Source organism: Lagopus leucura, unplaced genomic scaffold (assembly GCF_019238085.1).
Source record: "Lagopus leucura isolate 7727_CA_CO unplaced genomic scaffold, USGS_WTPT01 Super-Scaffold_73, whole genome shotgun sequence".
Classification (NCBI taxonomy): domain Eukaryota; kingdom Metazoa; phylum Chordata; class Aves; order Galliformes; family Phasianidae; genus Lagopus; species Lagopus leucura.
The window spans coordinates 72,028,819-72,047,597 of record NW_024962252.1 but is presented as its reverse complement, the minus strand read 5'-3'; the positions used below and the strand labels follow the sequence as shown (position 1 = coordinate 72,047,597).

The 18,779-nt window shown below is 36.1% G+C and overlaps 1 protein-coding gene across 7 annotated transcripts in view; it reads right to left on the bottom strand.

Moving 5' to 3' along the window:
* BIRC6 (baculoviral IAP repeat containing 6) overlaps window positions 1–18,779 on the bottom strand; it is a 170,949-nt gene that overhangs the window by 120,090 nt on the left and 32,080 nt on the right. For all 7 annotated transcript variants that reach the window (XM_042891308.1, XM_042891334.1, XM_042891327.1 and 4 more), the window contains exons 11-22: window positions 17,875–18,024; window positions 16,540–16,765; window positions 12,299–12,459; window positions 11,153–11,284; window positions 9,290–9,421; window positions 8,848–9,026; window positions 8,080–8,210; window positions 5,751–5,912; window positions 5,516–5,647; window positions 5,152–5,249; window positions 2,422–2,569; window positions 914–1,047 (exon numbers count right to left, since the gene is read on the bottom strand). In XM_042891308.1, coding sequence (XP_042747242.1) covers window positions 914–1,047; window positions 2,422–2,569; window positions 5,152–5,249; window positions 5,516–5,647; window positions 5,751–5,912; window positions 8,080–8,210; window positions 8,848–9,026; window positions 9,290–9,421; window positions 11,153–11,284; window positions 12,299–12,459; window positions 16,540–16,765; window positions 17,875–18,024 — 1,785 coding nt within the window. The remainder of the gene's footprint in view (window positions 1–913; window positions 1,048–2,421; window positions 2,570–5,151; window positions 5,250–5,515; window positions 5,648–5,750; window positions 5,913–8,079; window positions 8,211–8,847; window positions 9,027–9,289; window positions 9,422–11,152; window positions 11,285–12,298; window positions 12,460–16,539; window positions 16,766–17,874; window positions 18,025–18,779) is intronic.

Genomic DNA, 18,779 nt, shown 5'->3' with positions numbered 1-18,779 from the left:
TTAAAATGGATAATGCTGCCAAATTTGAACACAGCATCTTAAGTGAAAATATCAAGTGCAAAAATATCATGTGCAAAAGCATAATGCAAAATTTAACTTCCTCAATTCCAGAAAAATCATATGCAGATGTTTTATTATTTCTATCATATTAGAAAGCTTCAAAAATACATTGATGTACCTGGAAAGAAAGACAGGAAAATAGCAGACTGATAAAGATCATACACTAAATTTGTATAAAAAAAAAAATCAAGGCTTTTATTCAAAATATTAAACATTATATGGTGTAGTATTGAGGGAGCATTGGAAAGATGGCCTGCAAAAGCAACCAAGAAAAGGAAAATAGTCACTATGATTGATGAAATATGTTTGCTATGAAAACAATTTCCAGAGAGGTAAACATATTCTTCTCACGACATTCCAAGGCCTAAACATTTCCCCTTCCAAAATGACCTGAGATATAGAAACAAGAATATTAAGAGTATTTAAGGTATTTTTTAGTGTCTTTGAAACAACAACAACAAAATCTCATGAGATCTGTAATATTTAATTAAAGGGAATCATCTGGCTGCTTCCTGAGTTTTGAACAATCCATTTATGTTTCTCTGCATTGGAGACAGCTGCAAATCTGGATGAATAATAGAAAGATACCTCAGACAAGCCGCTGAAGTGACAAATTATTTCCTTGATTACTCTGACACAGTGGATGGTGTCAGCCTCTCTGCTTAATATCTAGCTTTCTCTTTGCTCCTTTACATGAGCAGAAAAGAGACTTCCACAAGAGAATCTCTTGAACTTCATTGTGTACAACTACAAAACATACAGAAAGTATAAAATCCCAACTTATCTAAAAAAATCAGCACAGTAAACAGAATTACCAACTTTTCTGTAGAAGATTACTGTTAAACATTTGTACCTGACAGAACATCAGACAAATCAATTTCATCGGATTGAACGCCAATGCTGCTGTTGTATACATTTCTACAAGAGGAGCCACTTATTTCCAAATCAAAGAGAACTGGATCAAAAGGTGAACTATATAATCCATATCTGCAAACACAGTAAGACAAATAGCAGTATTCAAACAATAAGAATTGATATCAATTTATTTAGAGAAAAAGGGCAAATATTACATGTAGAATTTGTTACATTTCAAACCACTCTCCTCAATCAACTGACATATCTCAAAAATTACCATTTGGTACTCTTTCACTAAAACCACTTAAGAGATGCATTCAAACAGCTTATGTTGCTAATTAAGGAACTGTTACCATGTAGTTTTGGAGATTTAATACTGCCTTGGAAATATGACATATAATCATACTCAGATATGAAAACTAGAACTGTAAATCTAAAACAATTAGAGCAATATGCATGTCTGCACACAATGAATTAGACATTTATCTGAAGTCAATTAAAATTAAGTACTCTTTTCAAAAATATCAAAATAAATTCCAATTCAGCTTGTTCTTCCAGTTGAAGTCAGAAGAAAAAGGGAAACACTACTAGGAATATCAATCAATATCTGCCAGTACTTTAAATATCTTAGGAGAATCAAATCTCATTGCTTCTTTCTCTGGCAGTACCATAGGGAATTAAGACAATCACTCAGGTAACAAGATGGACCCAAGCCAATTAGGCTTTTATATGTGAAGAGAAAGAAAAATAACATAGTAAAAAAAATAATCAGTAGTGTTTGTACCAATACCTTCAACAAAAACAAGTGGCAAGAGGAGCAAAAAAATGTGAACTGGGCCAAACTATTAAGCAAAATTAGAAAAGCAGACTGGAAAAGCTGTATAACAGCAGCATGCTCCCATCATCATAATACGGCTTTGGAAAATGCTGCAAAGCCACCAGAGATTTCCTTTAGATACAGCAGGTAAAACCAAAGTTAACAAAGATGTTGAAAGAAGTTCAACATCTAGAAGATGGAAAATTATAGCCATAAACTATACTGCTGTGTAATTTAGAATAAGAATGTGCATTACCAATGAATTACTCCAAGTGTTTACACTTAAAATGTGACATGCAGTAGCAATTCTTTAAACATACGGTCAGCTTGCAGGCAGCCTCCAATTTTATGAAGCATTACGCAAAACAAAAACTAGTAAGTATTTTTTATTCCCTCCCATACTCAAAAGAGATGATGCTTTGTTAATCCTTACACTAAACAGCTTAAATACTATTTAAGGATGGCACAACTTCAAACATCATTTACACACTTGCTGACCTGAAGCTGTAAATTGCAGGGCAGTAATTTAATTCACCTTTACCTTTGCAACAATTTCTCAGAGCTATATCATATTAGTGCTTGCTCAAATACTGCAAAACTGATTTTATTTTAAACAGCCAACAGTTTTCAGAACATCAGACAGTTTGCATTTTTGTCTTTACATTCACAACAACTACTGCTCTTAGTACCTTGTTTGTAGTAATGCTTCCATAGGTGTCAGGCGATCCTGCAGCTGTCGGGACACAGCAGTTAACAGTGATGCACAAGCTGTACTACATCCTGCCAAATCTTCATCCTTTACATAATTCAGCAATACAAAATACCAATACACCGATCCTGCATTAAAAATATAAAATGAAGTTAATTCCAAGTGAAATGTCACGTGAATATTTCATTAAAAAGGTCTATTAAGAATATAATCAATGGAAGTGATAAATCATGACAACACAGAACAGCTCAAGTGGGAAGGAACCTCAAGGATCACTGATTTCCAATCCTCATGTCACAGTTGCCAACTGCTAGGTCAAGTACTAGATCAGGCTGCCCAGGGCCACAACCAACCTGCCCTTGAACAGCTCAGGGATGGGGCACTCAACCTCTCTAGGCAACCCGCTCCAGCACCTCAACACATTATCAGTTAAAAACTTGCCCCTGACATTTAACCTAAATCTTCCCTCTTTTAGTTTAAAACTACTCCCCCTTGGCCTATCAGTATCTACCCGGGCAAAAGATTGATTTCTCTCCTGTTTATAATTTGCCTTTAATTATTGGAAAGCTTTAATGAGGTCTCCTCTCAGTCTTCTCCAGACTGAACAAGCCCAGCTCCTTCAGTTGGTTTTCGTAAGAGAGGTGCTCCAGCCCCTTGATTACCTTTGTGGCCCTCCAACAAACAAACTAATGAATTACTAAACACAAATGAGGTAGTGTTCTTATTCTCCCCTCGCCCACTGATGTTTTTCTCGTGGTTTTTTTGAGGGGCAGAGGGAGGGGGCAAGAGGAGTAATGTTAAAGTAGAATCATTCTGTAATCATGTTTCCACAAATACTTCTTTTTATATATATATATATACACTATACTTTTTTTCTATATACTACCTTTTTTTTTTTTTTTTTTTTTTTTTTTCTTCCCTTGCAGCCCACACAGCGTGGAGGATTCTAGATGAAAAAAATTTTGGTCACAACAACCCCAGGCAACCTTACACGCTTGGGGAGGTGTGGCTAGAAAGCTGCCTGATGGAAAGGGACCTTGGTGTTCTGACGGACAGCTGGCTGAACATGAGCCAGCAGTGTGCCCTGGTGGCCAAGAAGGCCAATGGCATCCTGGCTTGTATCAGGAATGGTGTGGTGAGCAGGACTAGGGAAGTCATCCTGCCCCTGTACTTGGCGTTGGTGAGGCCTCACCTTAAGTACTGTGTTCAGTTTTGGGCACCTCAGTACAGAAAGGACGTGGAGGTACTGGAGCAGGTCCAGAGAAGGGCAACGAGGCTTGTGAAGGGCTTGGAAAATCAGCCCTGTAAGGAGAGGCTGAGGGAGCTGGGGCTGTTCAGTCTGGGGAAGAGGCGGCTGAGGGGAGACCTTATTGCTCTCTTCCAGTACGTGAAAGGTGCTTACAGTGAGAACGGGGTTGGTCTCTTCTCACTGGTGACAGGTGACAAGACGAGGGGAAATGGCCTCAAGTTGCACCAGGGTAAGTTTAGGTTAGACATAAGGAAATACTTCTTTACAAAAAGGGTGGTTAAACATTGGAATAGGCTCCCCAGGGAGGTGGTTGAGTCACCGTCCCTGGATGTGTTTAAGAGCCTTTTGGATGTGGTGCTCAGAGATACCATTTAGCAGAGGATTGCTAGAGTTAGGGAGCTATGGTTAGGCTGCAGTTGGACTTGAAGATCCTTGAGGTCCCTTACAACCTGAGTAATTCTATGATTCTATGATTCTCTTACTGGCTACTTTATAATGGAATAAAGTAAAGCTCCAAAGAGAAAATTTTGAACATACTTCTTCCATTACTTCTGCACTCTGTTTTTACTAAACACAACCAAAATGCTCTTGCCACTCCAAATTGCTAGATTAAAGGTTCCAATTCCTCCTGAGTCAACCCTCATTCTAGATTCAGCTCTTTCCTTTTATCCTGTTTTTGGCTGCTGCCTCTTTTTTCTGTATTTGCTGCAGGCACTTCTTCTTACAGATAATTTTGGAAGCACAGTGCACTGCTTCTGTGTGAAAACAGAATTTTTAGCTTTCTCCTTTCCTCTTCCCTCCCCTGTGCATTCAATATCCTCTGAAGCGTTGTGTTAAATGTTTTAACTTCATTAACACAGCAAGCATTTTGGACTGAAAAGTAATTTTCCTTCAAAGTCCCTTGATGATGCCAAGCAAGAAGCAATTAAGCATCATACTGTGAAAAACACAAAACAGGCCTCGCTAACCCAAATATGAGTGTAGTGCTTGACGTCATCTTCCTATTCTATCAGGCAATAAGGTGCTAAGAGACCAACACTCATTCTCATCTGTATTGCAGAATTTAATTTAGTTCAAAATTTCCTTTTGGTTCAAAAGTAACAGAAGTGAGCTGCTCTAACTGAACACTGCTTAGATTGCCAGACTCCTTGGAATGAATAAATTAACTAATTTTCAAAAATAAGAGACAATACTGACCGTCACTTACGGCAAAAGAACCTGTGATTGCTGAACATTTTCAAAAAGTCATGCAAAACTTACATGAGGTCTCCTAAAACTTTATTGCCTCAGCATTATAAGGAAGGTAATTTGCTTAAACTTCTACCGTCCACCACTGGACCAGACCACACCATGAAGCAATCAGTACTAACAATTACAGAATTCCTATTCTACAAGGCAGTCTAACAAAACATGACAAACAAAGGTACTGTTTTTGCATGACAATAAACATTGTATACATACCACCTGTTGCAGCAGCAGGTAGAAGAGGCATATTGTCAAGTAAAGCTTTTAGGAGAACTGATCCAAAACCCTGCTGACTTGGGTCACACCTGCCATTGCTACAAAGAAACACACAGCCAGACACTTTAAGGTTTAACAAAGTAAAAAGGAAACATGAGATCTCCTACAGAAGATGAAATAGAAAACTGGATGTCCTTCACAGCCATTTCCTAACATATTTTTCCTCAACAGAACATCTTCTAGATCAACTTGTTCATATATTTAAACAATAACCAAACCCTATCAACACAATTCAGATTGCATGCAGAACACCCAAATACACATTTACAAAAAGCACATCCACCTAAAATAACACTGCACTCACCTGATGCACAGTGCAAGAAACCGTGCACATTTGTGAGCTATGCTCCGTCCAGCTTCAAAGAAACAAACACGTATTATATCAGATACACATCTGCGTGTTTTGGAAAGCAAGCTGTCGCTTCCTTCCTTTGAGCTGCAAAAACAAGGTGCATGCCTTACATAATCACATAAAACTGTTCTAATAGAGAAGATATTGACAAACATCTACACTAGTTTAGACACAAATTCTCTCTTACCTGCCAGGTCCATTTGAATATACTCCTGCTAGCCAACAAAGCGTGTCTAGCACAAGACTCTGAGCATGTTCGGTGGTCAAATCATCATCTGTCTTTTTGCAAAGAGTAGTGAGCAGCTTCTCATGGAACTCTGAGAACTGTAACATAGCACACCGCTGAACTCTGGGGAATGGAGGAGATTAAAAAAAAAAACAATTATTCAGTATGGTCACTCCTCTGTTCTTTTAGTTTTGTAACCTGTCTTAAGAAAAAAAAAAAAAAAAGATGCCTTGATGACAGTTAAAGCAGTACATGCATACATGACATCTTCCCTAGACATTTAGATGATAAGGGACATAGTTTAGTAGGAAATATTGGGGAACGGTTGGACTAGATGATTTTGGACATTTTTTCCAACCTTGGTGACTCTGATTCCCAATATTTCTATTGCCTCAATTATTGTAGATTTAATTATTAATTATTGTAGATTTATTTTTCCCCCCTGTATTAACTCATTTATTAAGTTGTAAACCTAAGCAAACTTTGATTGACTTCTTTCACAACTACTTGCACATATCTACTAATTCCAGCACATTAAAGAACCTGTTGCTAATTTATTCAGGATCCCCCTTACTTCATAGTTCTGACAAAAGCCATCATCAGAAAGCCATCACCAGAAGTTTTCTGGAAAATCAAAAACAATGTTGTGCTGGAAGATTAGTAATATCAACAGGCTTACAAGTCCATGGTCACTTTGAACCATTTTCAGAGCCATTCTTTTTACCATATGCCTGTCCTTATGTTCTGAAGCATTTCACAATATGAAATTTCACTTCCACTAGAAATTCATCTCCTTCATCCTGGAGGACTCCTAAAATTCTTTGGTGAACACAAACTAGTCCTAAGCAATACTACTGTTCGCCTTGTTAGATCTGTAGCCTATTACAATTAATTACATTTTAGATTGGTCTTCTAAAACATCATCCATGCTAGAAATTCACATGCTTTAGATTTCTTTGTATCCTCCACCATAAGCACTGATGCAGACAATTCATTCTTTGTTCTGAATGCTTTATCTATATCTGATCATCAACTGAACCTACAATCCAAGTGACCAGATTTCTGCTCCTGATGCTTAAAGTAAAATTTTTTACTATAGCATACTATATACTCTATGCTATTACTTACTTTTGCTCCTCATTCTTCAAATACATTTTGTTTTTGCTTATTCTAATGTAAACACACATCCTGTCTGAGTCCTTCTGTTATTTTCTTCAGGATGGGATATCATATATTTTGAACAATACCTTTTTATTTCAAGTAATTTATCTTTTTGTTTAAGACAGAAGATAAGGAATAGCTGTCAATCTTTCTTCATAAGCAGCGCATGCTGGCCTCATGCTTTCGCTATCATGCTCTTCAGCAGTTTTAACTGCTGGCTGAAGGGATTTAAGTTTTCTCAGATGCCCCTTAAATCTTCTTTTCAACAAATCTCAATGAAGGCTGTACTCTTTCTTTATAACAAGCACCCCTGTGGAAGACTTCTTAACTTTTGTTGCTCCTCCAAGGATGCTCCTCCAAATACTCAAGTGTTCTGCAGCTGCTGTTATCAAATGACTAAGTTTTGAAACAGATCCTCCATCCCAACTTAAGGGTTGATTTCTTTTCTTGCATTTTCATTGACCATCTTTCCCAATAAACACTCATCAACTGCGTCCAAAAATATCATCTATGTTATATCCTAATGAGACACTTCTCTAAACCACTTACAGAAAATGAAGTCATTTTTATTTCCTGGCCTTGCAGCCCCTTTGATTACATTACAGCCCCTTACATTTAGTGCCACCATTGTGGCGAGGCAGTTGGCAATACAGATTAAATACTGTATCATTTATACAGCATTACATTTGTAGTACCAATCCACAGAGACTTTATCTTCCACTTGAGTAATAATAATAACCGAATTTGATTCTGTACTTTTTGACACATATTTTGTGCTAAAAGAAACAAGAAAACATGTAGAAATAAAAAGGAAAAAATACCTCTTTAAATGTCTGACTAAGTATTTTATCTAAATTATCAAGAAAAATTGCTACTATTTACTTTTCTCTTTACAAGTAGGTCAAGAAATCACTCAGAACATAGCTACATGCATTAAGGATTATATATGTTCTTCTACTTACACAGCACAGCGCCCTCAAAATAAATGTCTTACTGGACTTCTCAGATAGAACGTATTTATGAAGTGACTACTTCAAACAGCGATTTGTGCTGCGATATTTCAATGAAGTACTTCATGAAGGCTCTAACTGAAACCAATACTTCTTATAAATATAAAACATCCACTAACCTTTCCTTTGAAATTGAAGTTTTTTTAAATCTTCGAATTGTTACAGAGACTTCTTGAAGTAAGTCACAACCTCTAAGATTATCTGATTTTCTTGAAGAGTTACCAGCTTCAATTTTGCTAGACGGTTTTTCCTGATGTTTAGAGAGGAGGAGAGGGGAATTAAAGGATTTCAGAAATTGCACTGTTTTTGATTGTTACATCTATGTACTCTGTTCAGAACAAAGCGCATACAGCTAAGCAAAATCTCTCACTATAAGCACTGAAATATTTACAGCTTGTTAGCAACAGCACTGGGACAAGTCAAGATTTTTTAAGCTAAAAAATGTATTTTGATATGCTATACTAAAGTGGACTACTTATATGCAGAGCATCAATTTAGCATTGTTTGTAGTTTATCATGTTCTAACCATTCTAATAAGAGGTACATCACATCATCCAATCTTCCAACCACAACAATCAAGAGTAAAAACACACATACAAATCCTCATAAAAGGACAAGGTTGATCAGCTACTAAAAATCACTCACAAAAACAGAAGTTTCAGATTCAAACGCTCACAACAGGAACTAAACTTTCACAGAAGAAATAACTTTCAAGAAACAACTCTACAACTCTGATTCCTGAAAGCATTAATGCAACATAAACTCTTTAAAAAAAGTTATTTGTCACAGATCTTAGTTCTCTAAAGAGCTGGGTTTTTTTCTCCGGTGAACTAAACCATACCAATTCTACAACTTTAACACAGATGTCTTTCTTGGCTATTCAGTACCTTGCCTGCTGCAACTTTTGCCAATAATGAAGCAAGGGAATGGCCCTTGTTTGTCTGTGGTTTTAGAGACGGTATTCTAACAACTGGCCTAATGCCACCATTGCAGATTTCTTCTGTTCCTCTGTCATTCACTGCTTTAACATGAATTAAAAATGAACGGTACTTGCCACCGGCCATGCCTGGAAGTGAAGAAAAAAAAGAAAGAGGCTGAAGAATACATATAAGTCACAAAGGCAAGGTGTAACATCTTTCAGACATACAGCGTACACAAGCAGAGCTCAACCACATTAACTGTTATTTTAACATCACTAGTCACTATTGTGTTACATGTAGCAAAATTTATCAACACGAAGATAAATTCAAACCAAAGTCTGACAGCAAAAGTACAAGATGCAATTCAGACATGCATACTTCATGTGAACAGCACAGTAAAGTGTTTTACCTTTAACAAGCTTTGGACTTGTTAGTGTCAACATTCCAGCATGTCCTGACAGATCAAGTCCAGTAGCCAACCATACTGGACCACAGAGTATATCCTCCTTATGTTCCTCCAAAAATGGACACAACCTAAGACCTTAAAAAATATGAATAATACGGATCTGAACTACAAATCTTAAAGTCATAAAATCACTTGCAGGGGTTAAAAATACACTGTGTCAAAGAGATCACTAAACACACATAAACTGAACATTGAAAAAATGACAAGCTACTTTAGGTTCACTTGTAGCCATTTTCCAATAAAATCAACAGAGGTAACTGACAGTTTTCAAATAACTTTCAGTTATATGAATAATACATCTGTGGAGAAGGACTTTGGAGTGCTAGTAGGTGAAAAGCTCAACACGAGCCAGCAGTGTGTCCTTGAAGGTCAGAAAGCCAACCATACCCTGGGCTGCATCTAAAGAAGCATGGCCAGCACATTAAAGAAGGGGATTCTCTCTATTCTTGTGAGACCTCACATCAACTCTGGAGCCCAAACACAGAAAACAAGTGGATCTGTTACAGCAGTTCCAGAGGAGGGCCGAAGAGGTGATTAGAGACAGCTGGAGCACCTCTCCTTTGAGAAAAGACTGAGAAAGTTGTGGTTATTTAGCCGATAGATTTGAAGGTACTGGAAGGACCTTATAGCTACCTTTCAGTATTTAAAGGGTTCTTACAAGAGGCTCTTCATCAGAAAATGTAGAGACAGAACAAGAGGTAATGGTTTGAAGCCCCCCATCCCTGGAGGTGTTCGTGGCCAGGTTTGATGAGGCTTTGGGCAATGATCCAGCAGGCAGCCACCCAGTCCACAGCAGGGTGGTCTTTTAGATTCCCTTCCAACCTGTTCTGTGATTCTATGACAATATGTACACTGACATCTTAGGACCACAAAATACACAACTAATAAAATGATGAACCAACACATTCTGAGCCACGACCCCCACTAGGTCTTATTAAAAAAAAGTTAAAAAATCAATTTGACCAATTTATCTATCTCACAGCATGCTGAAATCCTCCTTCACTCATCTTTCTGACAGTTCATAAGCATGAAACAGCTTTTCTTTTCACCACATTTTCATTTTTTCTTTTAACTCTCCTTTGATTTCTCTTTCCCTACCCTGTGCAACATCTGCCTTGGAATCATGCCCTAGATAACACTGATCACATAAAAGGTAAGGAAGACTGATGAACAGACCAACAAAAAGAATTTAAGTTCTCAGCCTGAATCACTCCAACTATTAATTTTTCCTGTTAGGAATTAGTAGCTCTCTCCAGTCAGATTCAATTTGATTGCTGAGTCTTTCTAGCACCTTTTGTGGAAGAGCACTGGTTAACAAAAATTATTTTAAAAAATCATACGACTATAAAAATAGGCAGATCAAGTCTGATAATGGCTGAAAAGTAACTGACTGGTTATGAACTCTTAACAAGCTGTTCATTATTTTTCCTGGTTTGCAGTTAGCAATCTCTTAAAAAAGCTAAGAACTCAAAACAATTATTTTAGAACTAGGTAAGGAAACCATGTAAAATATTTCAGGAATACAGTAACTGTTTAAGTTAGGAAAGTATTTACATTCAAATAAGTACTAATCTGTTTTGAAACATGAAAAGCCTTCAGCACAATCAGTTTATCCATCTATTTCGACTTTTAACTCTTACAGTAAAACAGCAGTGAGAAAGGCATCACTGAGCAGGATTAAGAAATGAGACTGTCTCAAATGGCTGAGTAATATTAATGGAGAAATTCCAGTATATAATCAAAACAGAAGTTTAAAAAAGCAAGCTTACATTTTAAATAAACTATAACAAGATAAATGAAACTTACACTGTGGTTCCTCTACATCCATATACTGCATTTCTTCACTGAATTCAACCAGTCCTGGCTTTCCATTTCTCTCAGTTTCAACATTATGAGCTGGAGATAGAGGAAATGTGATCTGTCTATCTACTGCTGCTTCTGGAGAATGAAAAACAGCATAATTTATAAGCTTTGCTTCAGGCTCACAAAAAACGGAAGCAGTAGTTTTCATTGAAAATGTATCAGCTTTCTACGTTTTTTCATATTAAGATTGCAATTGCAGTAAACATTAAAAAATATTTCTTTGAATGACCATTGTATGGGAACTGCTGAGTCACGGCCTGAACCTCTGATTGATCACCTGAGGTGAGCCTTGAGTCAGCCAGAGGAGCACAGGTGAAGGCAATTCACCTGTGCTGCCGGAAGGGGTGGAGCCAGGCTCCACCCCTCCTGGACCTATTTAAGAGCTGGCTACCAGAGGGGAAGGATCTCTTCTGGAGATCCTCCTCTTTTGGTATCTTCTAGTGAGCTCAACCCAAGGGTAAGCTCTTCTACTTATTCTCTTTTGTGATCCTTGTTTGCTTTTGCCTTACTCTTTTGATTATATTGCGATTACAACATGTTGGTTATACAGACCATCCAAGTATCTCCACCTAGCAATCAACAAAAGATTACTCCTAAGTAATTAGATTTCAGAACTGAAATTTTAATGAGCTAAAATAATTGTTTTTCACACTGAACATCAAGATATTATTTTGATAATGCTTAAATACAGCTCTTTTTCCAATTAAATGGTTCTTAAAAAGCATAGATCAGAAGACACGCAAATTGTTTCAACTGCTGACCTTCAGTATGAATAACTATTGACAGCAATTTTGCTTTTGTTTGATGACTACAGGATTCAAACAACACAGAATAAGAATTTGGTTCAAACTTTCTGAACCATCACTTTTTATGTGCACAAAATCAGGATTCTGAAACTGCTTATTAAATTTGCTTTCCCAATTTACTTTTTAAAATGTTAAGTGAAAAAAAATGAACATGATCCTGAGAAACAGAATAAAAATAAGTAGAAAATGAAAATATTTACATAATTTCAACCAAGTCTTCTAACATACCTCAGAGAGAACACTGATTTTGAAGAAAAAAAAGATATCTCAAGTGCTTTCTTACCATTAACTTTTCCTAAGCCTGGAGCTTTATTTTTCAGCAAAGTCACTTGAATCTGGGGAATGTTCGTGATGTTCGAGTTCAAAACAAATTTGAAGTCCACATGTCCAACCATACAAGCTTTTGGAAGAACCAGCTCAAAGACATGTTCATCCCAGCTGTTGCTGTGAAGAAAAAAGGAAAACAAAGATAAATTATTAAGGTTCAGATCACTTAGGGAGCATTATCTAATGCATTCTCCATCTATGCATATGTTCCTTAAAAAAAAAAAAAAGAAAAAAATATTTCACATTAGTTGATATACACGTTCATTTCTGAAGTAGAAGGAATTCAAACTTGCTCCAAATTGATTTTGTGAAGAACAATTTAAAAGCCAATTGACTGGGGGGGAGTCAATGACTGAATAAAAACAGTAGTGAAGATTCCATATTATCTTCATTGCAGTACTGTTTCCGTACTACTATAAATATCAGTTTCATTTCTAGCAAAAAAAAACCCAACATGCTAAAAAAGGATTTTCCAATTGCTGAACTGTATGAAAGCATGATAGTAACTGTCTTGCAACCTTGTAAGTTGGTCTTCTGCACTGTTAACTGTTAAACAGCGTTGCTTTACAGCACTAGAACAGCCATATCCAGGAAGTTCAAAGTATTAGTTTCAAAATTTATATATATACATTTCATATACTTGGTAATTCATACAGGGTGAGAAGTGCTTCTTACCACATGCACACCCTGCGCTGAGTAAAATGGGTGCAGCTTTCTTTTAATGAGTCACATTTTCCTTTAAAAGCCAATTTTGTTTTATACTGAAATTATAAACTAAGGAGAAGTTTCACAGCTTGACACAAAAGGGTTTGCAATAAATACTTCAAACTGAAGAAAAGAGCAATTCAAATAAACTAATTGTGAGTGAATTGTCATATTATTTAAGTTAATAGCTCTTTCAGATCAATTTATCAGTAAACAATTTTTTGAAAGAGAACACCTCTTACATTTTCTTAAAGAACACCGTGTTCCTAAAATGAATCTACACATTAAGTTAAATCATCAGAAGACACTAATGAGCAAATTCTGAGGCAACAGATAGGTAAAGTAATCCAGTTTTTTTCTGCTGCAATAAACCAGATTCGTCCTTCAAACTCATTTTGTATATTGTGGGAGTTTAGAATTAACCACAGAATTTGAGAATGGTTTAATTTTCTATTCAATGACTATTTAAGAAGTTAACCATCTGCCTTTTAAGGCATTTGTTTCCACCTCAGCAGCCCCAGATGCACTTGAGGCCTTTGATGAAGAAGAGAGAATTCAGGAGCTTTGCTGCAATGGCAGCAATTAACAGCCTGTCCAGGAAAAGCAGGGCTGCCAAACTATCAAGTAGATATAATGGCAGCACTGTTCATGCTGCTGTAGAAAAATTCTAGGCCAAGAGGAAACTAGAAGTCAAGAAGTTTAGAAAGCATTTGCAATTCAGACACAGCACAGTACAAAGCACACCATTATACGCTTCTAGTTATTTACTGCTGATCTTACAGAAAACCAGTAACAGAATTTGGAAGTTCCCTCCTGCTTTTCAGAAAAAAAAAGCAGTACTGAAAATTATTTACTTTGGGAGGTGGTGAAAGATGGACAGAAGAAAGCTTGTGGTTTTGATTTAAGAAGCAACAGTGAAAAATTTTCAGCTAACAAGTATAAATAGATAAATGAAATAATGAAAATATAGAAGCCCAGGGAAAAGATTTACCAAAAATAATACTAAAACCTTGTCAGAATCATTCATGCCTTTCCTGGGTCTCGTAGGATATTTCACCCTATTCAAAACAGAAGGTGTGGAGGTGGGTTTTTGTTTGTTTTTGTTATGTTTGGATATTGCTATAGACACTGTGCAAAACATGAAGTGAATGAGACATTCAAAGGAGCAAACCTTCAGAAACACTAAATAATCTGTTCATCCAGTTGAAGCAAAAGTAACACGCAGGCTGGTTTACAGTGGTCTGCTATGACTGTATGCTGGAAAACACACACTGTCATACTAAGTTAGAGCTGTGTATGGTTTACTCTACAATTTTATTTTTGAGACAGAAGTCAGTAATAGATGCTCCAAAGGAACTTTTAAGTATCTAGCAGGTATACGTGTTATAACGGCCCTACAAGAAGGCCCCATATTCATCTCCAGTACTGAAGAGATTTTACCTGTGGCGATGAATAGTCTAGTTATAGTATGAGTGAAAAGCTCCCCTTTCATCAGTTTCTGAACTCTCTGAAATCCTTGTAATATTACAGTGTCATTTTAAAAAAGAATACACACGAAAGACTATGTTCTAAATGCAAGTTTACCATCATTCTCACAGCTACAAAATATTTTCCAGCATCTCAATGCTTCATCTTTCATGACAACTGAACTTTGAGCTGCACATCCATTTCCAGAGATTGAACACTGGGAAGAACATGAATATCTAACTTTTCTTTTATTCCCTTATTTCTGAAGTATGTCTGTGTAAAATGAATACATACAGTATCTCCTAATGAAGTTTGAGAAGAAGATTAGATGTCACTATTTAACAAAATACATAAGGAATTTTTTTCAAAAAAGATTCACTCAACACCTAAGCTCAATTTCTCATTGATGATGTTTATATGATTATTCATTGGTAAAACACTCTGCTTCTTTTATTTTCCTTCTCATGTTGCTTTTTAAAAATAACAATAACTGACAAAGTTTAAAGTGTAACGTAGTGAGCTTCCCTGAAATACATCTACAAAATTACTTCCTTGTAGCTATTTATTAAACACATCAATTACTGTATCAAATTGCATTACTCATCCATCTAACCTTGTAATCCTGCTTTTCGATAAGAATTGGCATAAGACAAGGAAGAGATAAAAGAAACTTCATTTTATAAACCAAGAAAATAATCCAGAAATGAACACGTTTCTCCCAGACAATCTTGAATTATGAACCTCAATCTTAAAAATCTAGATTTTATTCTACAAACAAATGGACAGCAATTTGTCTAAATGTCATTAACATCCGTTAAAGGTATATATTTATTTCTTTACGTTCCTATTTTACTTCGCAGCATGTATAAATCTTTTCCTGTAATTAAGTAAATATTAATAAGCTAATGGTCCAATTTAGAGCTATTACCTTCAATGTTTTGTTTTTCATAACTATTTGATAGCTTTTTACTTTTTCACCTGTTGCTGAACGCACTAGATAATTTAAAGTTATTACTAGAAGTTATTTTCTAGGAAACCTCCTTTTCACTTGGCATAAACAGAATACTTCACTTATGCAAAGCAAAATCACAAGATAAAAACAGCTTTCAAAACCTTTTTTAACCACAGCTTATGAATATTTAAGTTAAAGCAAATTCAGCTCATTCTAGGTGTCAGCCCTGGAATGCCTGCCTCCTTACCTTCCAGGCCTGTTTTACCATCTCAAACGTGCCATGAACATATGCTACCTTTCACTTATTTATACATCTTTTTTCCCTCCACATATGACCTCCAGTCCCCCTACTGTGCTTTGGCTTCTTTGTTTTCAGCCTATTGGTGTTTAGATTCTGCATTAATATCAAAAACTTACACATCACTTTGATGAATGTGTAACAGCTGGAGCCAAAAAACCTTGCAGTACTGTATTCTACACTTTCATTACAAAAAAAACCAACCAACCACCGAAACACCACACTACACAACTTACAGCTATACTCTGTAACTTCCAAAGAATTCCAAGTTCAAAAGCCAAGTGTAAAAAGAAGTAAATAAATAAACAAATAAAAATCAAGTTTGCACAGATACTGTGCCAGCATACTTCCCATCAAAGAAAATTTTGCCTAAGTTTCAGCACAGTAAAGGTTCTCTGTTGGCTCAAGTAAACATCTCACATATAAACCAATTTTATTTGACAGAAACATACATAAATCCAGGCCCATCATTTGCAAGCAATTTGAAAAAATAGCTAAAAATAGCAAGAGGATTCTTTTCTAATAGAAAAAGAAGAATATCTAATTCTGACAAATATACTCATCTAATAAAAAATAATCATGAAATAGAAAAATACATGAATACACTACAATAACTATGCCATGAAGAGTTGCCTTGCAACCCATAAAATAAGGACCAGACTCTATGAAAGTGCACGTTCTTAAACTTGCACAGTTTAAAAACAGTGAAGTCACTCAAAATTTGTGATGACAGCATCTACGCACAGAATTCTTTTTGAACCACTATTCTACTTACCTGTCTGTCTGTAGCTTCCAAGTTCGAGTGTGCTGAGCTGCATCTCCATGGTGCTGCTGGTGCAAATGCTGAGGATGCCTCCTTTGCTGCTGTTCTTGCTGGACTTCAACCCAACAGGGAGGAACAGTGGCTGAAAATCGTGGTGTCAAGGTCTCAAAACGGGTCAGTTCTACCAGAGATGTCAGTGTTTCAAGGGAAAATGGCTGGTCCACCAAAAGATCAACTCCTGAATAATTACAGAACATAAATATTTACTACACAGATTATTTATTTCTCCTTAAAACATCCTATAAACATTTTTACATTAAAATCAAACTGCTATATATAAAGTTAGCTACGTGTGACACAAAGATAAGCTAAAAAAAAAAAAGGCTATGAGGACGTTGAGATACAACTAGAACCATCACAATGAAGAAGCTAGCCAGATACATTTTAAGTTGTGTAAAGCCAATTAAAACATTTTTTACACACTTCTGGACTAGTACTTCTGGAGTAAAGAATATGAAAATTTTATATTCCAACAGGCACATGGCATTAGTATGAAATGTTAACATTTTATCACAGTTGTTTAAAACATTATTTTGGCACACCCTTATCAATGCAGACTTGTTTTATGGTGGTTTATTAGAATGTTTTTGAAGCTCTCAGTTTACCTTAACAGAAGGATACATGAAAAACAAGCATGTTCTATGCAATGCTATATGCAACTTAAAAGACATTGGGCCTAGACAAATATTTTGTCTCCATATGCAAGTCCTGTTCTGAAGAAACAGGTTTACAGGATATTCATCAAAAAAGTACTGACAAATAAAATATCTCAGGAAGGCAAATAATTACAAAGCAAACATTACAAAGGAGCACTTAAGACAGTCTTCTTTAGACACAGAGGTTGAAAACTTCACAGAAAGTAAGGAATGCATCGTATCAATTCTCACAGATTTTTAACATTTTCTCTTACAAGTTAAAAAAAAAATAGAGAAAAGTTTTAGTTGTAAAGAAAAAAGCACCAACAAAACAAATACCACACCCTCAGCACTAAGTCTGAACCATGCTACATTGCAAAGAAAGTCAGAGCAAAATCAGGTTACCAACAATACCACATCCTCCAGCTTGAGAGAGAACATAAGCAATTCTTTCAGAAAAGTGATGAAACTCAAGATGACAGACTCAGAGTCAGGCAGAAAACTCACACTTATTGTAACAATTATTACTTTTGCTTTTTCCATCTACGAGGCAGGAAAATGCTGAAGAGATTAAAGATGGCTCAGAAACTTGATTTTAATAATACAAACATCTTAATGTACAGCTAGACACATTTAAACATGAACCGTTTACCTGTAATGCCTGGACTAGAAGGGTTAGATAATGGCTTGATGCCTTCTGACGACTGCTCTACACTTTTAGAAAGGGATCCATCTACAAGTATATCAGTTTCATCTATGTCATCACATGTTCCTCCAATCTGAAGGAAATGAAGTTCTCCACCTAAAATCAAAGTCGATGAAAGAAGTTTAGACAGGCATACAGTTAAACTCAACTAACAAGACAGCCTTCTTGTTAAAGTGCTACACATTTATTACTGTAATTATTGAATCTGGTATTTCATTTTGCTTTACTGCTACAAAAAATGCAGAAGAACTACAAAAATACTAACTCCACTTGTGAAGAGCATGAAAGGAAAGAAAATATTAGGGGAGAGAAAAACAGAAGATAATTAACCAAACAAGCCCCAGCAGACACCTCAAATTATATCCATTGTTACACTTTTTGTAACTCAAATTATGCTTTAAACAGAAAGTATTCCATCACATCAACTGACAGCATACTACCTTGTTGGTACATGTTGCATTAATTTCCGTTCAAAGTTCAGTATCCGAGAAATGAAAAAAATATTTTCCTACTCAGCTCTCCTAACTAAAGAGCTCTTTGCACTGTACTATTAGAATAACAACACTGATTTGGTCAACAGTCAAAACAGTAATTCCAAATCTTTCAACAGACAAAATGTTTTGCTAGAGACTTGAAACTGTTTGAGGGAGTTGCCTTGAATGAATTCACCGCCAAGTGATGCACACAGACAAATTCTGTCATTTATCACGAAATCCGTGAGAAGAAATGTTCAATTTTACATAGCATTGGGGAAAGAGTGTTACCAGATACAGTAGTTGCAAAATCCTAATAAGTAGGACTTAAATAGAAAGAAAATTCCTGGCAGGCCTTCTACACTTTTTTCTGAAAAT